This window comes from Acipenser ruthenus, unplaced genomic scaffold (assembly GCF_902713425.1).
Source record: "Acipenser ruthenus unplaced genomic scaffold, fAciRut3.2 maternal haplotype, whole genome shotgun sequence".
Classification (NCBI taxonomy): domain Eukaryota; kingdom Metazoa; phylum Chordata; class Actinopteri; order Acipenseriformes; family Acipenseridae; genus Acipenser; species Acipenser ruthenus.
Window position 1 is genome coordinate 16,206 of NW_026708180.1, and position 26,351 is coordinate 42,556.

Consider the following 26,351-nt stretch of genomic DNA (forward strand, 5'->3'; position numbering starts at 1 on the left):
CCGAGTCACACAGAGGCGTGACGCAGGGTCACGGTGGACTGGACTGGACAGTGACGCGCTCCGAGTCACACAGAGGCGTGACGCAGGGTCACAGTGGACTGGACTGGACAGTGACACGCTCCGAGTCACACAGAGGCGTGACGCAGGGTCACAGTGGACTGGACTGGACAGTGACACGCTCCGAGTCACACAGAGGCGTGACGCAGGGTCACGGTGGACTGGACTGGACAGTGACACGCTCCGAGTCACACAGAGGCGTGACGCAGGGTCACGGTGGACTGGACAGTGACACGCTCCGAGTCACACAGAGGCGTGACGCAGGGTCACGGTGGACTGGACTGGACAGTGACGCGCTCCGAGTCACACAGAGGCATGACGCAGGGTCACAGTGGACTGGACTGGACAGTGACACGCTCCGAGTCACACAGAGGCGTGACGCAGGGTCACGGTGGACTGGACAGTGACACGCTCCGAGTCACACAGAGGCGTGACGCAGGGTCACGGTGGACTGGACTGGACAGTGACACGCTCCGAGTCACACAGAGGCGTGACGCAGGGTCACGGTGGACTTTTATTTGTGTGTTAACACAGCCAGCCTCTAACCCGAGCTGCTGCTTCACCGCGGATCCCTTCAGTGAATATCAAACTCTATTTAATAAATCCTAACAGAAAGTCAATGCATTCAGTGACAGGCGTCTCTGCTAGAGTCTTTGTCAACCCTTTTATTCCCAGTGCAGTTGTTGATAAAAGTGTATTCCATTCATTCTCCTCTCTCTCTCTCTCTCTCTCTCTCTCTCTCTCTCTCTCTCTCTCTCTTTCTGATTCACACTCAGTCCATTCATTCTCCTGCAGAGACAGACACACTGAGTGAGGGGTGGAGGAGCTTACAGGGTACAGGGCAGGGACTGGGAGCGTGCGGATCAGAGTGCAGAGACAGACACTGAGTGAGGGGTGGAGGAGCTTACAGGGTACAGGGCAGGGACTGGGAGCCTGCGGATCAGGCAATGGAGAGCTCAGTCACTGACAGGGTAAGTGGCGTCTTCCTCTCCCGTAATTATGGGATGTCTTTGGCTCTGTCGAATCCCCTGCGGGTCATTTCCTGTCCCTGGCCTGCCCCCTGCAGCTGTATCCTGCTCAGCAAACTGCAGCAGCTGCACCGGCCTGGGGAGGAGTTATCTATCCATCTATAGTGACAGGTTTGTGTCAGGGTGTATTGATCTGTTTATTCTGATAGGTTTGTGTCAGGGTGTATTGATCTGTTTATTCTGATAGGTTTGTGTCAGGGTGTATTGATCTGTTTATTCTGATAGGCTTGTGTCAGGGTGTATTGATCTATTCTGATAGGTTTGTGTCAGGGTGTATTGATCTATTCTGATAGGTTTGTGTCAGGGTGTATTGATCTGTTTATTCTGATAGGTTTGTGTCAGGGTGTATTGATCTATTCTGATAGGTTTGTGTCAGGGTGTATTGATCTATTTATTGTGATAGGTTTGTATTAGTAAGTAACAAACTGGACAGGTAAGTGAGACCGCAGCGTTCAGGAATGCTCCAAATCAATCAGGTCTTTATATAATCAATATATTTTATTAATAAGAGATACATGAACAGCACTATTGTAAATATCACAAGGGGTCTCCTGCCCACCTGAGCTCCCGACACGACCCCCCTGCAGCCCCCCGAGCTGAAGACAGACACTGTGAGGATTCAATTACAACACGAATGCACTTTACTATAGAGCTGTGCATTCAAACACATGGGTACACTTCAAATAGATTCATCTAGACATTGCTGTTGCATCTAAAACAGATTTTAAAACGCAATCTCCACAACATGGAAATGGCACAGTTTAGGGAGGCTAGCTCTGCTGTTTGCATTGCTGCAGGATCGCTGCTTAGAACAGCTTACAATATACTTTACCAGACCTCTCTGTGCTTTACAATGCTTCCCTATGCTTCACCAGACCTCTCTGTGCTTTACAATGCTTCCCTATGCTTTACCAGACCTCTCTGTGCTTTACAATGCTTCCTTATGCTTTACCAGACCTCTCTGTGCTTTACAATGCTTCCCTATGCTTTACCAGACCTCTCTGTGCTTTACAATGCTTCCCTATGCTTTACCAGACCTCTCTGTGCTTTACAATGCTTCCCTATGCTTTACCAGACCTCTCTGTGCTTTACAATGCTTCCCTATGCTTTACCAGACCTCTCTGTGCTTTACAATGCTTCCCTGTGCTTTACCACACCTCTCTGTGCTTTACAATGCTTCCCTATGCTTTACCACACCTCTCTGTGCTTTACAATGCTTTCCTATGCTTTACCACACCTCTCTGTGCTTTACAATGCTTCCCTATGCTTTACCAGACCTCTCTGTGCTTTACAATGCTTCCCTATGCTTTACCAGACCTCTCTGTGCTTTACAATGCTTCCCTATGCTTTACCAGACCTCTCTGTGCTTTACAATGCTTCCCTATGCTTTACCAGACCTCTCTGCGCTTTACAATGCTTCCCTATGCTTTACCAGACCTCTCTGTGCTTTACAATGCTTCCATATGCTTTACCAGACCTCTCTGTGCTTTACAATGCTTCCATATGCTTTACCAGACCTCTCTGCGCTTTACAATGCTTCCCTATGCTTTACCAGACCTCTCTGTGCTTTACAATGCTTCCATATGCTTTACCAGACCTCTCTGTGCTTTACAATGCTTCCATATGCTTTACCAGACCTCTCTGTGCTGTACAATGCTTGCCTGTGCTTTACTAGACCTCTCTGTGCTGTACAATGCTTGCCTATGCTTTACCAGACCTCTCTGTGCTTTACAATGCTTCCCTATGCTTTACCAGACCTCTCTGTGCTTTACAATGCTTCCCTGTGCTTTACCAGACCTCTCTGTGCTTTACAATGCTTCCCTATGCTTTACCAGACCTCTCTGTGCTTTACAATGCTTCCCTATGCTTTACCAGACCTCTCTGTGCTTTACAATGCTTCCCTATGCTTTACCAGACCTCTCTGTGCTGTACAATGCTTGCCTATGCTTTACCACACCTCTCTGTGCTTTACAATGCTTCCCTATGCTTTACCAGACCTCTCTGTGCTTTACAATGCTTCCCTATGCTTCCCTATGCCTCTCTGTGCTCTACAATGCTTGCCTGTGCTTTATTACGCTTTGCTGTGTTTTAACTGCACTGAAACGTTAAAGCAGACTACAGTAAGACTTGGGGACACAAGCGTACCGTTTAAAGATAGAGAAACTGCTTTATCTAATGTGAACGTCATATCGCTACTGTGTAATAATATATATATATATATATATATTATTACCTGCGGCTCTCACAACTACATACAACTACAGAGACGAGACGAACAGTGAGCTACACACGAACCTCTACTCCCATTGTGAAATTCTCCCTCCCTCCCTTCCTGCCCTGGTCAGCTACAATGACTAGACACAGAGGCGCTGTTCCGCGCTGTGCGTGTTAAGTGGGTATGTTATACTCGTGGTGTTGCCCTCTTCTCACTGAGGCCCTGGCCAGGGCAGGCTGCATGAGGTTCTCTGTGATATAGGCGACCAGCAAACAGATAATAACCAGCATGACACAGATCGACCCCCCTACCGCGGTCATCGCGATCACAATGTCCTGCATGCCAGCCGGATCCACGGTGAACTCGAGGCAGTCCCCGGGCCCTGGAGGCTCGCTGGCGGTGCCGTGGCTTCTCCTGGCGCGCCTGGTATCGGCTGTGCCATTGCCGGCGCCGCGGGTGTAGAGAGCACGCAAGCAGATTCTGTAGCGCACGCTGTCGTGCACATCCGTCAGCAGGTAGTCCCTGCAGCTCGCGCCGAGGCGCACGCCGTCACACTGGAAGTGCGTGTACGTGCCTTTCCACGAGCACTTCATGTAGAAGCCCCAGACCTGCAGCGCCCCGGCCGGGCTGTTCCGCTGCAGGGCAGACGGTGCAGGAGGAGAAGGGCGCGGGTGAGAAGAGGGGCTCTTCCACTGCAAATACACACTGCTGTTTTTTAACACGTTGGCGACCAGCTGCGTCCTGCCCAAGGACTTGTGCGCCTTGCAGTCCCTCTCCCGGCACGCAAAGCCGGTCTCGGGGTATCTGAAGCAGACCCTGTTGCCGGCTGAAGGCGAGGATGAGCCGCCGTCCTCCCCCCACGCCCCGCCCCCTGCGCGGATCACTTCGTAAGCACAGATCGCTGTCCCCGAGTCGTGGTGCTGAATCGGTACCGGCGGGGAGTGAGGGTCGCGCTTGGTCCCGCTTCTGCTCTCTCTCCGCCCTCGCCGAACCCGGCTCCCCAGCCCAGCCCCTCGCCACCTCCCATCCTCCGCTGGTTCGGGTCTACTTCCCGGGTCAGCGGCCGGTGCAGGTGAGGGGGAGGCTGGGTCCGAGGGGCGCTCCGCCGTTCTCCTCTCGGTAGTCAAGTCCTTAGCAGTTTCGGTCCAGGGCGCCGATGGTGAAGGCAGGGAGGGCGGCAGTGCTCCGGGCTGCGGTCCCGCCGCTGTTACTGGTCTCCAGTCCCGGCACAGGGTGATGAGAATCATCCAGTTGATCAGTCCTGCGGGCAGCGCGGTCATCCTGCTGGCAGCCACGGCGGCTCCGACACAGCGGCATATAAACCCAGAGCGAGGCGTGCGAGACAGTGTCACACAGCGGGCAGACAGGCAGGCAGAGCCGGCACAGTGAACACGGCAGCCCGCTGCTCTCCCCCTCCTCCTTCACGACATTAACACAAGGGACGCTCAGGGCGAGGCGAGGCAGAGCACTAACAGCGCAGATAACGCGAACAAATACAACTAATAGACCAGAGACAATGAAATCAAACACGCTGAGGCGCGCTGCTGCGTTCACTAACGCAGCGACAATAAATGTGTTATCTGTCACTCTCTCCCTGTCTGTCTCTTTCCCTGTCTGTCTCTCTGTCTCTCTCGTCGTTTTAAACATGCCCAGTCCAGCAATGCCGCCAGTCCGCACATGCGTTGTGTTGGTGTGTCTACGTGTGTTCAGTGTTTTTTAAAGTCAATTATGTGACTCGCTCAGCTCTCAGTCTCCGGTCCCTCCCCCTCCGCTTCACAGCAGCGCGATGCAAGCCCTCGACCCCACGAAGAACAGGACTGCACAGCCCACCACAATCCACGAAATCCACTTCACAATCCACACCCACTGCACGCAGGGACACAGGACAGCATGTCTGAAGCGAGCCGTTTATATAGGGATGTATCATACCGACAGTATGCCCTTCTGTCTCTAAAAAGGATTTCACAAGGACTGGGAGCCAAATCACCATTCTTTCATTACAAAAGTCTTTTTATTTAACGTGTAAAAAAACGTTATTTATTTATTTATTTAAAAAAACATGATTTAATCGTAGATACATCATACATACACATTGCATACACCGTGTGGAGATATCTCGACTCTCCTGCGGGGGCAGCGCTGAGCACTGCCGTTCAGAACGCTGTGGAGGAGAGGAGAGAGAAAGAGAGAGGGGGAGAGGAGGAGAGGCAGAGAGAGAGAGAGGGAGGGAGAGAGATTGAGAGAGAGGGAGGATAGAGGGAGAGAGAGATTGATAGAGGCAGAGAGAGAGAGAGGGAGAGATTGAGAGAGAGAGAGGGAGAGATTGATAGAGAGGGAGAGATTGATAGAGAGGGAGGGAGGGAGAGATTGCAAATACATTTTCTATGAAGCACAGGAAACTGGCACGTCATGGGTTAATGAACGCGTTGCCAGCCCAGAATAGTTTCAGAGAGGGGGGGGGGGGGGGGGGGGGGTGTCTGCGTCTCTCTCTCTCTGTTTCTCAAAGGCACACCAAGGGCAGATTTCTTTATAAAAACAAACTATTGTTTCACTCAAGGTGGATAGAAACGTCAGGGTGAGCCGGACTCGGAGCATCAGAGACCAATCCAGAGATCTATAGAGAGACACTGAACCAGAGACCAATCCAGAGATCTATAGAGAGACACTGAACCAGAGACCAATCCAGAGATCTATAGAGAGACACTGAACCAGAGACCAATCCAGAGATCTATAGAGAGACACTGAACCAGAGACCAATCCAGAGATCTATAGAGAGACACTGAACCAGAGACCAATCCAGAGATCTATAGAGAGACACTGAACCAGAGACCAATCCAGAGATCTATAGAGAGGCGGGGACTCAGAGCTCTATACAGAGGCGGGGACTCAGAGATCTATACAGAGGCGGGGACTCAGAGCTCTATAGAGAGGCGGGGACTCAGAGCTCTATACAGAGGCGGGGACTCAGAGCTCTATACAGAGGCGGGGACTCAGAGCTCTATACAGAGGTGGGGACTCAGAGCTCTATACAGAGGCGGGGACTCAGAGCTCTATACAGAGGCGGGGACTCAGAGCTCTATAGAGAGGCGGGGACTCAGAGCTCTATACAGAGGCGGGGACTCAGAGATCTATACAGAGGCGGGGACTCAGAGCTCTATAGAGAGGCGGGGACTCAGAGCTCTATACAGAGGCGGGGACTCAGAGCTCTATACAGAGGCGGGGACTCAGAGCTCTATACAGAGGTGGGGACTCAGAGCTCTATACAGAGGCGGGGACTCAGAGCTCTATACAGAGGCGGGGACTCAGAGCTCTATACAGAGGCGGGGACTCAGAGCTCTATACAGAGGCGGGGACTCAGAGCTCTCGAGAGAGGCGGGGACTCAGAGCTCTATACAGAGGCGGGGACTCAGAGCTCTATACAGAGGCGGGGACTCAGAGCTCTATACAGAGGCGGGGACTCAGAGCTCTATACAGAGGCGGGGACTCAGAGCTCTATACAGAGGCGGGGACTCAGAACACAGACATACACGAAGGCGCTGCACTGACTCGGGGGCCGTGTGATCTAGTGGTTAGAGCAGAGGGACTGGGAGAGCTGTAGTGTTGCTGTGGGGAGTGCTACAGCGTGAGGCTCTCTCTCTCTCTCTCTCTCTCTCTCTCTCTCTCTCTCTCATCAGTACTGCTCCTTCTCTCTATTCCTTCCCGCCACGTTCTCTCCATTCCCCTCGTCCTGCACGAGCTCCAGATCCTCGTTCTCATCCACTTCCCCCCCGACGTCGTCCTGCGAGAGACAGAAGACAGACAGACAGACAGATGTGTGACTCGGTGGCTGTGAGGACAGACAGACAGACAGACAGTTTTACACGAGGACGGAGCTAAAACAGTAAAGAAAGTGCACAGCACTAGACTGACTGAGTGACTAACTGACTGACTGACTGATTCACTGACTGATTCACTGACTGATTGATTGATTGACCAGCTGATTGATTGATTCACTGACTGATTGATTGATTACATTCTCGTTCTCCTGGTCCTCCTCGTACTCCTCTGCAGCTTCCTGTCCGTCGTCGGGGGCAACAGGAGGATCATCCAGGCTGGGATTCTATGAGAGAGATTACCACAGAATATAACAAATACATCTGACTCCTCCCCCTTGCCCCTCCCTGACTCCTCCCCTGCCCCTCCCCCTCCCTGACCCCTCCCCCTCACCTGTCTCAGCTCCTCTTTGATGAACAGCCCCGGCTCTCTGACCTTGTCATGGGCGGGGCCTCCCTTAGCAAGCCCCGCCTCCTCGAATGCTGGGTGTTCTATCTCCGCCTCCTCGAACTCGTCCTCACCCTGGTTGTTGGGGTCCTGAGCTGGGTCTGCCTCCACATCAGGCATCTGTCAGGGCATCCCCAAAAACAGGCCCACTCAGTAAGAGCCCCGAAAGCACTGCCAGCTCCACACAGACCAGAGAGAACAGAGAGACCATGGAGACCATAGAGACCATAGAGAGAGACCAGAGAGACCACACAGACCAGAGAGATCATACAGACCAGAGAGAATAGAGACTAGAGAGACCATACAGACCAGAGAGACCATACAGACCAGAGAGAGCACACAGACCAGAGAGACCATACAGACCAGAGAGAGCACACAGACCATAGAGAACATAGAGACCATAGAGACCAGAGAGACCATACAGACCAGAGAGGCCATACAGACCAGAGAGAACACACAGACCAGAGAGAACAGAGAGACCATACAGACCAGAGAGAGCACACAGACCAGAGAGAACAGAGAGACCATACAGACCAGAGAGGCCACACAGACCAGAGAGAACACACAGAGACCAGAGAGACCATACAGACCAGAGAGAACATAGAGACCATACAGACCAGAGAGAACACACAGAGACCAGAGAGACCATACAGACCAGAGAGAACATAGAGACCATACAGACCAGAGAGACCAGAGAGACCACACAGACCATAGAGAACATACAGACCAGAGAGGCCATACAGACCAGAGAGTGCACACAGACCAGAGAGACCATACAGACCAGAGAGAGCACACAGACCATAGAGACCATACAGACCAGAGAGGCCATACAGACCAGAGAGAGCACACAGACCAGAGAGAACAGAGAGACCATACAGACCAGAGAGACCATACAGACCAGAGAGGCCACACAGACCAGAGAGAACATAGAGACCATACAGACCAGAGAGACCAGAGAGACCACACAGACCATAGAGAACATACAGACCAGAGAGGCCATACAGACCAGAGAGTGCACACAGACCATAGAGAACATAGAGACCAGAGAGACCATACAGACCAGAGAGGCCATACAGACCAGAGAGAGCACACAGACCAGAGAGAACAGAGAGACCATAGAGGCCATACAGACGAGAGAGGCCAGAGAGACCACACAGACCATAGAGAACAGAGAGACCATAGAGGCCATACAGACGAGAGAGGCCAGAGAGAGCACACAGACCATACAGACCAGAGAGAACATACAGACCAGAGAGAACATACAGACCAGAGAGGCCATACAGACCGCCCCTCTTCATTATTGAGCTGTGAGGCCCCTCCTCCACTGACCACACCCCTCACACAGTCTCCTCCCCTCTGCTCACCATTGGCTCCTGGGCTACAAGGCCCCTCCCCTGTTGTAGCTCCTCTCTGCCGTCCAGCTCTGCATCTGCAAGGAGAGAAAGCAGCCAGTAGGGGGCGGTCCGTCATTCATTTATTTATTCAGATTTTCTATGTAACAATTGAGCAAGATGTACAAGATGGCTGTGAGAGGTCTGTCTGCCCAAACTGAGCCAAATGATTTCTGTTATAATAAGAGACCAACTAACCCAACCCCAACACTCCACTAACTAACCCAACCCCAACCCTCCACTAACTAACCCAACCCTCCACTAACCCAACCCTCCACTAACTAACCCAACCCTCCACTAACTAACCCAACCCCAACCCTCCACTAACTAACCCAACCCCAACCCTCCACTAACTAACCCAACCCCAACCCTCCACTAACTAACCCAACCCCAACCCTCCACTAACTAACCCAACCCCAACCCTCTACTAACCCAACCCCAACCCTCCACTAACTAACCCAACCCTCCACTAACTAACCCAACCCCAACCCTCCATGAACTAACCCAACCCTCCACTAACTAACCCAACCCTCCACTAACTAACCCAACCCTCCACTAACTAACCCAACCCCAACCCTCCACTAAATGGAATGTGGAATAAGCCATACCTCTGATTGGCTGATCTAATCAATAGGATTTCTCTCCCACGTCACCTGTCTCAAGCTCCTCCTCCTGGTCCGGCCCCTCTTTCACATCCTCACTGTGATTGGCCTCCTGCAGGTGTTCCGATCCTGCCTTCCGATTGGAGCCCAGGAAGCTCCTGTCCTGCCAGCTGTTAGAATTCACTTTCCTGATGATGCTCTCCCAGCTGGACCAATGGGGAGAGAGAGCGGAAACCACAGGTTAGACACCCAGTGGTGAGGCCTGTGTATTGCAGGCTGTCAGCATGTGTGGAACCTGCAGCGAGAGAGTCTGTATTGTACTGTATTGTACTATATTGCACTGTACTGTACTGCACTGTATTGTATTGCACTGTACTGTATTGTATTGCACTGTACTGTATTGTACTGTATTGTATTGTATTGTATTGTAATACCTCTCCACTGCAGCTCGCTCATCCCCCGCCTCAATCCCCACCTTCTTCTCCATGGAAACTGCAAAGGTGCTCTTCCTATTGGCTGCCTGGTCCCCAGTCAGCCTATCAGCTTGAGCTGCCGGTGTCTTCGTTTCTGACTGGCTGGCTGGGACTGTAACCTGCAAGACACGAACACAGAAATCGAACAGAGCTGCTTCAGGGCTAAACTGAGCCGGGTCACACTGGACCAGGCAGAGAGTCCAGTACCTTCTTCTGATCCGGGAGGCTGTTGACGGTGCGTGTGAATCGGGCCGCCCCGCCTCCTCGGCTCACAGAGTTCTGGTCCCGCCCCTGCTCCTCCTGCTGGCCAATCGGAGGGCTGTCCTTGTTCACAGTGGGCGTGTCCTTGTTCCTGGTCCCTCCCGGATTCTGGATTTCAGGTAGCGGATCGGAGTGTGTAGGACTCTGCAGAGACAGAGCCCGGGGGTCAGGGGTTCGAGTCAGGGGGTCTTCACCCAGGGAGACACACGAAACCTCAATAAACACGATACACTGTTTATACAATTATACAGCACTGGAACACAACAGCACGTGACTGACACACACGCACACACACACACACACACACTGACACACCTTCTGATTGGGGGCCTGCGGCTGGCTGTCCCGAGGACCCCTTAGCTGCCCTGCCAGTGCCTGCGGGGGGTTGAAGCTGGGGATTCTGTGCAGGGCCTCCTTGAGCTGCCGGAACTCCTGCACTTGTGCCTGCGAGAAACAGACAGGCAGGTGAAGGGGCACCACAACCAACTCGCTGCAAGGACCCGTTACTGCAGAACAGAAATCATTCAGCACAGTCTGAGCAGAGAAAACCCGAACAGAGAGAGAGAGAGAGAGAGAGAGAGAGAGAGAGAGAGAGAGAGAGAGAGAGAGCGCATGTCTCATAACAGTGAAGGAGACACCATGGCTACACCGACACACACGCACACACAATTAACTTTGAACCCGGCTTCTCCGCGCTCGGCCTGCACAGCCTGCTGCTTTCCTGCCCTGGCCGCCCGTACCTGAGCGCTGAGCAGCTGGGAGTGGACGTCCTGGTGCGCCTTCCTCAGCAGCTTGCTCTCTTCCTTCAGCTTCAGAATCGTGTCTGAAAAGAGAAGCAGAGCGTTTCAGAACCAGGCTGGGAATCGGACTCCGGCTGCACAGCAGTGTGATCCACTCCTGGTTTCCCTGCGAGTTCAATCAGACTCCCCTGAGCTCGTTACCTTCACACACTGGGGCTGATCAAGCGGTCAGTAAACCCTGGAGCGGGCGACACTGCTGTGCAGCAGGAGTCTCATTCCCAGCAGCCCTGTGTGCAGGGATGGACAGCTGCACAGCAGTGTGATCCACTCCTGGAACGGGCGACGCTGCTTCCATCCCTGCAGCCAGACAGAGACGCTGGAGTCCGAGAGGGAAGGGGAATGAAACCAAGTAGAGTCCCAACACCGAGGCACTGCTGTATGAGCTGCCTGACCCCCCCTGTACCCCCCCGCCCCCCCCCCCCCCGTCGCGGGGCTGACCTTGCAGGCCGCTGACCTCGTTCTCATGCTCCTTGCGCTGCAGCGCCTCCCGCTGGCTGCTCTCCTCCTGCGCGCGTCGCTGGCTGAGACGCAGCTCACTGTGCTGGGAGTGCAGAGCCTGCAGCTGGGTCCGGACGTCATCCAGCTGGTTCTGAGAGGGGGAGAGGGAGGCTTTCTGTAACATGTGCGGCAGCTCACATGCTTGAGTTTGAAAGGGATGGATAGAAGGAGAGAGAGAGAGAGAGAGAGAGAGAGAGAGAGAGAGAGAGAGAGATGGAGAGAGAGAGAGAGAGAGATGGAGAGGACTGGTTCATTGCAGTACCTTGACTATCCTGTGCTGTGAGCTGAGTGCACTGTAGCGGTTCATAGAGTCCTGCTGTACAAACAGAGACACAGAGTCAGAGAGACACAGAGTCAGAGAGTAGAGTCCTGCTGTACAAACAGAGACACAGAGTCAGAGACACAGAGTCAGAGACACAGAGTCAGAGACACAGAGAGTCAGAGACAGAGAGTCAGAGAGACACAGAGTCTCTATACTTTACAATGCTTCCCTATGCTTTACCAGACCTCTCTGTGCTTTACAATGCTTCCCTATGCTTTACCAGACCTCTCTGTGCTTTACAATGCTTCCCTATGCTTTACCAGACCTCTCTGTGCTTTGCAATGCTTCCCTATGCTTTACCAGACCTCTCTGTGCTTTACAATGCTTCCCTATGCTTTACCAGACCTCTCTGTGCTTTGCAATGCTTCCCTATGCTTTACCAGACCTCTCTGTGCTTTACAATGCTTCCCTATGCTTTACCAGACCTCTCTGTGCTTTACAATGCTTCCCTATGCTTTACCAGACCTCGCTGTGCTTTACAATGCTTCCCTATGCTTTACCAGACCTCTCTGTGCTTTACAATGCTTCCCTATGCTTTACCAGACCTCTCTGTGCTTTAGAATGCTTCCCTATGCTTTACCAGACCTCTCTGTGCTTTACAATGCTTCCCTATGCTTTACCAGACCTCTCTGTGCTTTACAATGCTTCCCTATGCTTTACCAGACCTCTCTGTGCTTTACAATGCTTCCCTATGCTTTACCAGACCTCTCTGTGCTTTACAATGCTTCCCTATGCTTTACCAGACCTCTCTGTGCTTTACAATGCTTCCCTATGCTTCACCAGACCTCTCTGTGCTTTACTGCGTGTTCACTGTGCTTCATCACACTTTGCTGTACACTGCAATGCTAGTGTGGGATTTGAACCCTGGACTCCCAGCCTCTTACCTTCTCTTTGTTCAAAGCCTCTTGTGCTTCTAGTTTGTACACCAGGAAATCTGGGGGAAGGAAACAGAGAGACAGACAGAGAGACATGTCAGAACAGTACTGGAGGGAGGGGCTGCAACACAAATCATCTCTGTGATCATTTTACAATCAAACAAGTAAAAGCAAGTGAAAGATGTTGAGAAGAGAGGAGAGGAGAGGAGAGAGGAGAGGAGAGAGGAGAGAGGAGAGAGGAGAGGAGGAGAGAGGAGAGAGGAGAGAGGAGAGAGGAGAGAGGAGAGAGGAGAGAGGAGAGAGAAGAGGAGAGAGGAGAGGAGGAGAGAGGAGGAGAGGAGGAGAGAGAAGAGGAGAGAGGAGGAGAGGAGAGGAGAGGAGGAGAGAGGAGAGAGGAGAGGAGAGAGGAGAGGAGGGGAGTAGAGGGGAGGGGAGAGGGGAGGAGGAGGGGAGGAAAGAGGGGAGTGGAGATGACAGAGCAGAAGGGAGAGACAGGGGAGGGGGTGAGAGAGGAGGGGAGGGGAGAGCAGAGGGTTCGGGTTAGGAGAGGGGGAGGGGATGAGAGAGGAGGGGAGGGGAGAGCAGAGGGTTCGGGTTAGGAGAGGGGGAGGGGGTGAGGGGAGGGCAGAAGGGGGGGTTAGGAGAGGGGGAGGGGATGAGAGGAGCGGAGGGGAGAGCAGAGGGTTCGGGTTAGGAGAGGGGGAGGGGATGAGAGGAGCGGAGGGGAGAGCAGAGGGTTCGGGTTAGGAGAGGGGGAGGGGGGAGAGAGGAGGGGAGGGGAGAGCAGAGGGTTCGGGTTAGGAGAGGGGGAGGGGAGAGCAGAGGGTTCGGGTTAGGAGAGGGGGAGGGGGAGAGAGAGGAGGGGAGGGGAGAGAGGAGGGGAGGGGAGAGCAGAGGGTTCGGGTTAGGAGAGGGGGAGGGGATGAGAGAGGAGGGGAGGGGAGAGCAGAGGGTTCGGGTTAGGAGAGGGGGAGGGGAGAGCAGAGGGTTCGGGTTAGGAGAGGGGGAGGGGGTGAGAGGAGAGCAGAAGGGTTCGGGTTAGGAGAGGGGGAGGGGGGAGAGAGCTGCTCACCTTCTTTGCTCTTCTTGTGCTCTCCTCTCTCTTTCTGTAGCGAGCGCTCCAGCCTCGATCGGTGTTCATACACAACTGTGAGGAGCGAGGAGAGCAAGGGGTTAACCACGCCTGGAACTCCCACACCTCCCAGTCCCTCTGCTCTAACCACAGAGCCTCCCTCCCAGTCCCGGAGCTCTAACCACACAGCCTCCCTCCCAGTCCCTCTGCTCTAACCACAGAGCCTCCCTCCCAGTCCCGGAGCTCTAACCACACAGCCTCCCTCCCAGTCCCTCTGCTCTAACCACAGAGCCACACTGCCTCCCTCCCAGTCCCTCTGCTCTAACCACAGAGCCACACTGCCTCCTTCAATACCAGTACAGTCCCATTATAACACAGCATCTCTCTCAGTACAGTCCCATTATAACACAGCCTCTCTCTCAGTACAGTCCCATTATAACACAGCCCCTCTCTCAGTACAGTCCCATTATAACACAGCCCCTCTCTCAGTACAGTCCCATTATAACACAGCCCCTCTCTCTCAGTACAGTCCCATTATAACACAGCCCCTCTCTCTCAGTACAGTCCCATTATAACACAGCCTCTCTCTCTCAGTACAGTCCCATTATAACACAGCCTCTCTCTCTCTCAGTACAGTCCCATTATAACACAGCCTCTCTCTCAGTACAGTCCCATTATAACACAGCCTCTCTCTCTCAGTACAGTCCCATTATAACACAGCCTCTCTCTCTCAGTACAGTCCCATTATAACACAGCCCCTCTCTCTCAGTACAGTCCCATTATAACACAGCCTCTCTCTCTCTCAGTACAGTCCCATTATAACACAGCCTCTCTCTCTCTCAGTACAGTCCCATTATAACACAGCCTCTCTCTCAGTACAGTCCCATTATAACACAGCCTCTCTCTCTCAGTACAGTCCCATTATAACACAGCCTCTCTCTCTCAGTACAGTCCCATTATAACACAGCCCCTATCTCAGTACAGTCCCATTATAACACAGCCTCTCTCTCAGTACAGTCCCATTATAACACAGCACCTCTCTCTCAGTACAGTACCATTATAACACAGCCTCTCTCTCAGTACAGTCCCATTATAACACAGCCCCTCTCTCAGTACAGTCCCATTATAACACAGCCTCTCTATCAGTACAGTACCATTATAACACAGCCTCTCTCTCAGTACAGTACCATTATAACACAGCCTCTCTCTCTCTCAGTACGGTCCCATTATAACACAGCCCCTCTCTCAGTACAGTCCCATTATAACACAGCCTCTCTCTCAGTACAGTACCATTATAACACAGCCTCTCTCTCAGTACAGTACCATTATAACACAGCCCCTCTCTCAGTACAGTCCCATTATAACACAGCCTCTCTCTCAGTACAGTCCCATTATAACACAGCCTCTCTCTCAGTACAGTCCCATTATAACACAGCCTCTCTCTCTCTCAGTACAGTCCCATTATAACACAGCCCCTCTCTCTCAGTACAGTCCCATTATAACACAGCCCCTCTCTCTCAGTACAGTCCCATTATAACACAGCCCCTCTCTCAGTACAGTCCCATTATAACACAGCCTCTCTCTCAGTACAGTCCCATTATAACACAGCCTCTCTCTCTCAGTACAGTCCCATTATAACACAGCACCTCTCTCAGTACAGTCCCATTATAACACAGCCTCTCTCTCTCTCTCAGTACAGTCCCATTATAACACAGCCCCTCTCTCAGTACAGTCCCATTATAACACAGCCCCTCTCTCAGTACAGTCCCATTATAACACAGCCCCTCTCTCTCAGTACAGTCCCATTATAACACAGCCTCTCTCTCTCTCAGTACAGTCCCATTATAACACAGCCTCTCTCTCTCTCTCAGTACAGTCCCATTATAACACAGCCTCTCTCTCAGTACAGTCCCATTATAACACAGCCTCTCTCTCAGTACAGTCCCATTATAACACAGCCTCTCTCTCTCAGTACAGTCCCATTATAACACAGCCCCTCTCTCTCAGTACAGTACCATTATAACACAGCCCCTCTCTCAGTACAGTCCCATTATAACACAGCCCCTCTCTCAGTACAGTCCCATTATAACACAGCCTCTCTCTCAGTACAGTACCATTATAACACAGCCTCTCTCTCTCTCAGTACAGTCCCATTATAACACAGCCCCTCTCTCAGTACAGTCCCATTATAACACAGCCTCTCTCTCTCAGTACAGTCCCATTATAACACAGCCCCTCTCTCAGTACAGTCCCATTATAACACAGCCCCTCTCTCTCAGTACAGTCCCATTATAACACAGCCCCTCTCTCTCAGTACAGTCCCATTATAACACAGCCTCTCTCTCAGTACAGTCCCATTATAACACAGCCTCTCTCTCTCTCAGTACAGTCCCATTATAACACAGCCTCTCTCTCAGTACAGTCCCATTATAACACAGCCTCTCTCTCAGTACAGTCCCATTATAACACAGCCTCTCTCTCAGTACAGTCCCATTATAACACAGCCTCTCTCTCTCAGTACAGTCCCATTATAACACAGCTTCTCTCTCAGTACAGTCCCATTATAACACAGCCTCTCTCTCTCTCAGTACAGTCCCATTATAACACAGCCCCTCTCTCAGTACAGTCCCATTATAACACAGCCTCTCTCTCAGTACAGTCCCATTATAACACAGCCCCTCTCTCAGTACAGTCCCATTATAACACAGCCCCTCTCTCAGTACAGTCCCATTATAACACAGCCTCTCTCTCCCAGTACAGTCCCATTATAACACAGCCTCTCTCTCTCAGTACAGTCCCATTATAACACAGCCCCTCTCTCTCAGTACAGTCCCATTATAACACAGCCCCTCTCTCAGTACAGTCCCATTATAACACAGCCCCTCTCTCAGTACAGTCCCATTATAACACAGCCTCTCTCTCTCAGTACAGTCCCATTATAACACAGCCTCTCTCTCAGTACAGTCCCATTATAACACAGCCCCTCTCTCTCAGTACAGTCCCATTATAACACAGCCTCTCTCTCTCAGTACAGTCCCATTATAACACAGCCTCTCTCTCTCAGTACAGTCCCATTATAACACAGCCCCTCTCTCAGTACAGTCCCATTATAACACAGCCTCTCTCTCTCAGTACAGTCCCATTATAACACAGCCTCTCTCTCAGTACAGTCCCATTATAACACAGCCTCTCTCTCTCAGTACAGTCCCATTATAACACAGCCTCTCTCTCTCTCAGTACAGTCCCATTATAACACAGCCCCTCTCTCAGTACAGTCCCATTATAACACAGCCTCTCTCTCTCTCAGTACAGTCCCATTATAACACAGCCTCTCTCTCAGTACAGTCCCATTATAACACAGCCTCTCTCTCTCTCAGTACAGTCCCATTATAACACAGCCCCTCTCTCAGTACAGTCCCATTATAACACAGCCTCTCTCTCAGTACAGTCCCATTATAACACAGCCCATCTCTCAGTACAGTACCATTATAACACAGCCTCTCTCTCAGTACAGTCCCATTATAACACAGCCCCTCTCTCAGTACAGTCCCATTATAACACAGCCTCTCTCTCTCAGTACAGTCCCATTATAACACAGCCTCTCTCTCTCAGTACAGTCCCATTATAACACAGCCTCTCTCTCAGTACAGTCCCATTATAACACAGCCTCTCTCTCTCAGTACAGTCCCATTATAACACAGCCTCTCTCTCTCTCAGTACAGTCCCATTATAACACAGCCCCTCTCTCAGTACAGTCCCATTATAACACAGCCTCTCTCTCTCTCAGTACAGTCCCATTATAACACAGCCCCTCTCTCAGTACAGTCCCATTATAACACAGCCTCTCTCTCTCTCAGTACAGTCCCATTATAACACAGCCCCTCTCTCAGTACAGTCCCATTATAACACAGCCTCTCTCTCAGTACAGTCCCATTATAACACAGCCCATCTCTCAGTACAGTACCATTATAACACAGCCTCTCTCTCAGTACAGTCCCATTATAACACAGCCCCTCTCTCAGTACAGTCCCATTATAACACAGCCTCTCTCTCTCAGTACAGTCCCATTATAACACAGCCTATCTCTCTCAGTACAGTCCCATTATAACACAGCCTCTCTCTCAGTACAGTCCCATTATAACACAGCCCCTCTCTCAGTACAGTCCCATTATAACACAGCCTCTCTCTCTCAGTACAGTCCCATTATAACACAGCCCCTCTCTCTCAGTACAGTCCCATTATAACACAGCCTCTCTCTCTCTCTCAGTACAGTCCCATTATAACACAGCCTCTCTCTCAGTACAGTCCCATTATAACACAGCCTCTCTCTCAGTACAGTCCCATTATAACACAGCCTCTCTCTCTCAGTACAGTCCCATTATAACACAGCCTCTCTCTCTCAGTACAGTCCCATTATAACACAGCCTCTCTCTCTCTCTCAGTACAGTCCCATTATAACACAGCCTCTCTCTCTCAGTACAGTCCCATTATAACACAGCCTCTCTCTCAGTACAGTCCCATTATAACACAGCCCCTCTCTCAGTACAGTCCCATTATAACACAGCCTCTCTCTCTCAGTACAGTCCCATTATAACACAGCCTCTCTCTCTCAGTACAGTCCCATTATAACACAGCCCCTCTCTCTCTCAGTACAGTCCCATTATAACACAGCCTCTCTCTCTCAGTACAGTCCCATTATAACACAGCCTCTCTCAGTACAGTCCCATTATAACACAGCCCCTCTCTCAGTACAGTCCCATTATAACACAGCCTCTCTCCCAGTACAGTCCCATTATAACACAGCCTCTCTCTCTCAGTACAGTCCCATTATAACACAGCCCCTCTCTCAGTACAGTCCCATTATAACACAGCCTCTCTCTCTCTCTCAGTACAGTCCCATTATAACACAGCCTCTCTCTCAGTACAGTCCCATTATAACACAGCCCCTCTCTCAGTACAGTCCCATTATAACACAGCCTCTCTCTCAGTACAGTCCCATTATAACACAGCCCCTCTCTCAGTACAGTCCCATTATAACACAGCCTCTCTCTCAGTACAGTCCCATTATAACACAGCCTCTCTCTCTCAGTACAGTCCCATTATAACACAGCCTCTCTCTCTCAGTACAGTCCCATTATAACACAGCCCCTCTCTCAGTACAGTCCCATTATAACACAGCCCCTCTCTCAGTACAGTCCCATTATAACACAGCCCCTCTCTCAGTACAGTCCCATTATAACACAGCCCCTCTCTCAGTACAGTCCCATTATAACACAGCCCCTCTCTCAGTACAGTCCCATTATAACACAGCCTCTCTCTCAGTACAGTCCCATTATAACACAGCCTCTCTCTCTCAGTACAGTCCCATTATAACACAGCCCCTCTCTCAGTACAGTCCCATTATAACACAGCCCCTCTCTCAGTACAGTCCCATTATAACACAGCCCCTCTCTCAGTACAGTCCCATTATAACACAGCCTCTCTCTCTCAGTACAGTCCCATTATAACACAGCCCCTCTCTCAGTACAGTCCCATTATAACACAGCCCCTCTCTCAGTACAGTCCCATTATAACACAGCCCCTCTCTCAGTACAGTCCCATTATAACACAGCCCCTCTCTCAGTACAGTCCCATTATAACACAGCCTCTCTCTCCCAGTACAGTCCCATTATAACACAGTCTCTCTCTCTCAGTACAGTCCCATTATAACACAGCCTCTCTCTCTCAGTACAGTCCCATTATAACACAGCCTCTCTCTCTCAGTACAGTCCCATTATAACACAGCCCCTCTCTCAGTACAGTCCCATTATAACACAGCCTCTCTCTCTCAGTACAGTCCCATTATAACACAGCCCCTCTCTCAGTACAGTCCCATTATAACACAGCCCCTCTCTCAGTACAGTCCCATTATAACACAGCCTCTCTCTCAGTACAGTCCCATTATAACACAGCCCCTCTCTCAGTACAGTCCCATTATAACACAGCCCCTCTCTCAGTACAGTCCCATTATAACACAGCCTCTCTCTCAGTACAGTCCCATTATAACACAGCCTCTCTCTCCCAGTACAGTCCCATTATAACACAGCCCCTCTCTCAGTACAGTCCCATTATAACACAGCCTCTCTCTCAGTACAGTCCCATTATAACACAGCCTCTCTCTCTCAGTACAGTCCCATTATAACACAGCCCCTCTCTCAGTACAGTCCCATTATAACACAGCCCCTCTCTCAGTACAGTCCCATTATAACACAGCCTCTCTCTCTCAGTACAGTCCCATTATAACACAGCCTCTCTCTCCCAGTACAGTCCCATTATAACACAGCCCCTCTCTCAGTACTGTCCCATTATAACACAGCCTCTCTCTCAGTACAGTCCCATTATAACACAGCCTCTCTCTCTCAGTACAGTCCCATTATAACACAGCCCCTCTCTCTCAGTACAGTCCCATTATAACACAGCCTCTCTCTCTCTCTCAGTACAGTCCCATTATAACACAGCCTCTCTCTCAGTACAGTCCCATTATAACACAGCCTCTCTCTCAGTACAGTCCCATTATAACACAGCCTCTCTCTCTCAGTACAGTCCCATTATAACACAGCCTCTCTCTCTCAGTACAGTCCCATTATAACACAGCCTCTCTCTCTCTCTCAGTACAGTCCCATTATAACACAGCCTCTCTCTCTCAGTACAGTCCCATTATAACACAGCCTCTCTCTCAGTACAGTCCCATTATAACACAGCCCCTCTCTCAGTACAGTCCCATTATAACACAGCCTCTCTCTCTCAGTACAGTCCCATTATAACACAGCCTCTCTCTCTCAGTACAGTCCCATTATAACACAGCCCCTCTCTCTCTCAGTACAGTCCCATTATAACACAGCCTCTCTCTCTCAGTACAGTCCCATTATAACACAGCCTCTCTCTCAGTACAGTCCCATTATAACACAGCCCCTCTCTCAGTACAGTCCCATTATAACACAGCCTCTCTCCCAGTACAGTCCCATTATAACACAGCCTCTCTCTCTCAGTACAGTCCCATTATAACACAGCCCCTCTCTCAGTACAGTCCCATTATAACACAGCCTCTCTCTCTCTCTCAGTACAGTCCCATTATAACACAGCCTCTCTCTCAGTACAGTCCCATTATAACACAGCCCCTCTCTCAGTACAGTCCCATTATAACACAGCCTCTCTCTCAGTACAGTCCCATTATAACACAGCCCCTCTCTCAGTACAGTCCCATTATAACACAGCCTCTCTCTCAGTACAGTCCCATTATAACACAGCCTCTCTCTCTCAGTACAGTCCCATTATAACACAGCCCCTCTCTCAGTACAGTCCCATTATAACACAGCCCCTCTCTCAGTACAGTCCCATTATAACACAGCCCCTCTCTCAGTACAGTCCCATTATAACACAGCCCCTCTCTCAGTACAGTCCCATTATAACACAGCCCCTCTCTCAGTACAGTCCCATTATAACACAGCCCCTCTCTCAGTACAGTCCCATTATAACACAGCCTCTCTCTCAGTACAGTCCCATTATAACACAGCCTCTCTCTCTCAGTACAGTCCCATTATAACACAGCCCCTCTCTCAGTACAGTCCCATTATAACACAGCCCCTCTCTCAGTACAGTCCCATTATAACACAGCCCCTCTCTCAGTACAGTCCCATTATAACACAGCCCCTCTCTCAGTACAGTCCCATTATAACACAGCCTCTCTCTCCCAGTACAGTCCCATTATAACACAGCCTCTCTCTCTCAGTACAGTCCCATTATAACACAGCCTCTCTCTCAGTACAGTCCCATTATAACACAGCCTCTCTCTCTCTCTCTCAGTACAGTCCCATTATAACACAGCCCCTCTCTCTCAGTACAGTCCCATTATAACACAGCCTCTCTCTCAGTACAGTCCCATTATAACACAGCCCCTCTCTCAGTACAGTCCCATTATAACACAGCCCCTCTCTCAGTGCAGTCCCATTATAACACAGCCTCTCTCTCAGTACAGTCCCATTATAACACAGCCCCTCTCTCAGTACAGTCCCATTATAACACAGCCCCTCTCTCTCAGTACAGTCCCATTATAACACAGCCCCTCTCTCAGTACAGTCCCATTATAACACAGGCTCTATCTCAGTACAGACCCATTATAACACAGCCTCTCTCTCTCTCAGTACAGTCCCATTATAACACAGCCCCTCTCTCAGTACAGTCCCATTATAACACAGCCTCTCTCTCTCAGTACAGTCCCATTATAACACAGCCTCTCTCTCTCAGTACAGTCCCATTATAACACAGCCTCTCTCTCTCTCAGTACAGTCCCATTATAACACAGCCTCTCTCTCAGTACAGACCCATTATAACACAGCCTCTCTCTCTCTCAGTACAGTCCCATTATAACACAGCCTCTCTCTCTCTCAGTACAGTCCCATTATAACACAGCCTCTCTCTCTCTCAGTACAGTCCCATTATAACACAGCCTCTCTCTCTCAGTACAGTCCCATTATAACACAGCCCCTCTCTCAGTACAGTCCCATTATAACACAGCCCCCCTCTCTCAGTACAGTCCCATTATAACACAGCCTCTCTCTCTCAGTACAGTCCCATTATAACACAGCCCCTCTCTCTCAGTACAGTCCCATTATAACACAGCCCCTCTCTCTCAGTACAGTCCCATTATAACACAGCCTCTCTCTCTCTCAGTACAGTCCCATTATAACACAGCCTCTCTCTCAGTACAGTCCCATTATAACACAGCCTCTCTCTCTCAGTACAGTCCCATTATAACACAGCCCCTCTCTCAGTACAGTCCCATTATAACACAGCCTCTCTCTCAGTACAGTCCCATTATAACACAGCCTCTCTCTCAGTACAGTCCCATTATAACACAGCCTCTCTCTCAGTACAGTCCCATTATAACACAGCCCCTCTCTCAGTACAGTCCCATTATAACACAGCCTCTCTCTCTCAGTACAGTCCCATTATAACACAGCCCCTCTCTCTCAGTACAGTCCCATTATAACACAGCCCCTCTCTCTCAGTACAGTCCCATTATAACACAGCCTCTCTCTCTCAGTACAGTCCCATTATAACACAGCCTCTCTCTCTCAGTACAGTCCCATTATAACACAGCCCCTCTCTCTCAGTACAGTCCCATTATAACACAGCCTCTCTCTCTCAGTACAGTCCCATTATAACACAGCCCCTCTCTCAGTACAGTCCCATTATAACACAGCCCCTCTCTCTCAGTACAGTCCCATTATAACACAGCCCCCCTCTCTCAGTACAGTCCCATTATAACACAGCCTCTCTCTCTCAGTACAGTCCCATTATAACACAGCCCCTCTCTCTCAGTACAGTCCCATTATAACACAGCCCCTCTCTCTCAGTACAGTCCCATTATAACACAGCCTCTCTCTCTCTCTCAGTACAGTCCCATTATAACACAGCCTCTCTCTCAGTACAGTCCCATTATAACACAGCCTCTCTCTCTCAGTACAGTCCCATTATAACACAGCCCCTCTCTCAGTACAGTCCCATTATAACACAGCCTCTCTCTCAGTACAGTCCCATTATAACACAGCCTCTCTCTCAGTACAGTCCCATTATAACACAGCCTCTCTCTCAGTACAGTCCCATTATAACACAGCCCCTCTCTCAGTACAGTCCCATTATAACACAGCCTCTCTCTCTCAGTACAGTCCCATTATAACACAGCCCCTCTCTCTCAGTACAGTCCCATTATAACACAGCCTCTCTCTCAGTACAGTCCCATTATAACACAGCCTCTCTCTCAGTACAGTCCCATTATAACACAGCCCCTCTCTCAGTACAGTCCCATTATAACACAGCCCCTCTCTCAGTACAGTCCCATTATAACACAGCCCCTCTCTCTCAGTACAGTCCCATTATAACACAGCCTCTCTCTCAGTCCGACCTGCTTACCCTGCAGTTGTGCAGAAAGCGCGTCCTGCTGCTGTTTGTATTTCACAGACAGCGACTCGAACGACTTCACCCTGTCCTGCAGGCCGCTGTAGAGGTACAGTCCTCCGCACAGGCTGGCGAGGGTGAGCAGACACAGACCCGTCTGCAGCAGACCTTTCTGCCGGCGGGAGCACATCCCAGGACCCATGGTGTCCTGCGGGCGGGCGGGCTGGCTTTATTCCCACAGTCGGAGCTCGTCTAGCGAGTCATGCAAGCGCTTGGGGAGCCGCACGCAGCGCGCTTGCACGGCAGTCTGCAGGCTGGACCCGGTAGGAAGGGATCCGCGGAAGAACCGTTACACTGTATCCCGCTCCGGATACAGACAGCGCCCTGCCGTCTCCGCTGCTGCTGTTATTATTATTATTATTATTATTATTATTATTATTAATGAAATGACAATACTCAGGTGTGCTCTAGTTAATAGCGCGTTCAGTCGACTTGAAGATCGTAGTGTTGATTTCTTTATGTAGTTATGAAATGATCGGAGTTTTAAAATGTTGTTAGTTTTGTAACTCTCCCCACACAGTTGTTACAACGTGTTTTCCTCATGAAAGCGTCGTTTGAGTTTTCTTAACCCGCCCTGCTGCGGCGCTCGCTGCGTTTTCTCGTCTCCCTCTTGTTTTTATTCTCGTTTAGCGCAGACCCGCTCGCAACAGGAAGCTCACAACATCCCCCAAAAAATCAGGAAAACACTAAGTCGGCAAACAACTACTTTCCAAGTGTAACCAAGAGGCTTTCACTAAAAAAACAAACACACACACGTAAGAGTGTCCGCCACTGCTGCCTGTCTTCTCCGTATGAAACGCGCTTGTAAATTATAATTCTGTAGCACGTAAACGATCACGTTATCTCGGTATTTGTATTTATTTTTAATTCTCCGCCACGTCGTGTTAAAGCGCGTCGCTGTCTCTTTAAGAGAAACCCGACACCTTTTCTTAACGACGCGCATCGGAATCCACAGCCCCGCCCCCTGACGCTCTCCCGGGGCGATGCGATTGGCTTCCGGCTCTCTCCTTGACCTAACCTGATTGGCTCCCAGTCTCATCTGAGGCGTCTGTCAACCAAGCGACGCCATTGGTCGCACTTCAGGGCAAGCACCGTGTGACTGACAGGAGAATCTGCGCAATGGGGAGTCGGCAGCGATGAACTGCGACCAATCAGTGCTGGCGCTGATCGGCAAAGACAATCTGCGTGCCGCGCTAGACGATTGCAGAATGTTGTATTGATTTGCATACCGTACTTAATCAAACAGCACACGTGACGCTGACATGCAAGTCCGCTTAGTGAGATATTTATATATATATTTAAATAAGTGCATGCCATGCCAGTATCTTACCAGATCCAGCTGTGTAATAGCATCAGTAGTTTGTTAGAGCACATGTTTTGTTAATATACATTCTCTGTGACTCTAAAGCACTCAGTAATAAACTCTGTAGCGCTTCACACACGGGGACGGATAGAAACTCGCTCTTCCAGTCTTTAGAAGCGGGTATATGGAACACGCAGATGCATGACGACCTCCTACGAGCCGATGCCATTTTATCCGCATAAGAAACCCAGTGAATCGGAGAGCCACGCGTCCGCTGTACTGACCTGTACCACACTGCCGCCTGCTGGACACTTCGGGAACGGCAGGCTAGAGTCCTGCAGCGCTCCGAACACAAAATCACACTCAGAATACAACCACCCTAAAGCGGGCCCTTCTCCCCAGTCAGTGCCCCTAAACACACAGAGCCAACCCTGTACCCCCTAAACACACAGAGCCAACCCTGTACCCCCTAAACACACAGAGCCGGCCCTGTGCCCCTAAACACACAGAGCCGGCCCTGTGCCCCTAAACACACAGAGCCGACCCTGTACCCCCTAAACACACAGAGCCGGCCCTGTGCCCCTAAACACACAGAGCCGGCCCTGTGCACCTAAACACACAGAGCCGACCCTGTGCACCTAAACACACAGAGCCGGCCCTGTGCCCCTAAACACACAGAGCCGACCCTGTACCCCCTGAACACACAGAGCCGGCCCTGTGCCCCCTGAACACAGAGAGCCGACCCTGTACCCCCTAAACACACAGAGCCAACCCTGTACCCCCTAAACACACAGAGCCGGCCCTGTGCCCCTAAACACACAGAGTCAACTCTGTACCCCCTAAACACACAGAGCTGTCTCTGTACCCCCTAAACACACAGAGCCGACCCTGTGCTTGCAGGTACTTCGTAAGTCACACTTTGTTGATAGAAAAATTCCAGGCTCTGGTTTCAAGTAGAGATGCTCAGTCTAATCGACATGGCTTTTAATTTGATTCCCTTATAAAAACTCCTCACAGCAAACAGTGAGTGTGGTAAAGCATAGGGATGCATTGTAAAGCACAGAGAGGTCTGGTAAAGCATAGGGAAGCATTGTAAAGCACAGAGAGGTCTGGTAAAGCATAGGGAAGCATTGTAAAGCACAGAGAGGTCTGGTAAAGCATAGGGAAGCATTGTAAAGCACAGAGAGGTCTGGTAAAG

General features: G+C 50.7%; 2 protein-coding genes across 5 annotated transcripts; both read right to left on the reverse strand.

The window, feature by feature from the left end:
* Nucleotides 1-1,475: 1,475 nt before the first annotated feature.
* On the reverse strand, nt 1,476-5,213 carry LOC117968610 (fibronectin type III domain-containing protein 10-like). The gene has a single exon (XM_034916374.2). The coding sequence runs from the start codon at nt 4,578-4,580 to the stop codon at nt 3,474-3,476; it is 1,107 nt and encodes a 368-aa protein (XP_034772265.2). The 5' UTR covers nt 4,581-5,213; the 3' UTR covers nt 1,476-3,473.
* Nucleotides 5,214-5,552: 339 nt separating this feature from the next.
* LOC117411658 (Golgi integral membrane protein 4-like) lies at nt 5,553-24,762 on the reverse strand. 4 transcript variants are annotated; one of them, XM_059020192.1, is made up of 14 exons: nt 23,806-24,762; nt 13,855-13,929; nt 12,792-12,841; nt 11,848-11,898; nt 11,526-11,676; nt 11,028-11,110; nt 10,603-10,731; nt 10,234-10,431; nt 9,988-10,145; nt 9,605-9,759; nt 8,925-8,989; nt 7,507-7,680; nt 7,298-7,399; nt 5,553-7,078 (listed from the first exon to the last, which is right to left on the reverse strand). In XM_059020192.1, exons 1-14 carry the CDS (start codon nt 23,990-23,992, stop codon nt 6,971-6,973), a joined length of 1,686 nt encoding a protein of 561 aa, XP_058876175.1. In that variant the 5' UTR covers nt 23,993-24,762; the 3' UTR covers nt 5,553-6,970. The 4 variants fall into 4 exon arrangements, with proteins under 4 accessions (XP_058876175.1, XP_058876174.1, XP_058876176.1 ...); XM_059020191.1 differs by having other exon boundaries at nt 11,848-11,901; nt 23,806-24,761; XM_059020193.1 differs by having other exon boundaries at nt 7,313-7,399; nt 11,848-11,901; nt 23,806-24,760.
* Between the last annotated feature and the right edge of the window lie 1,589 nt (nt 24,763-26,351).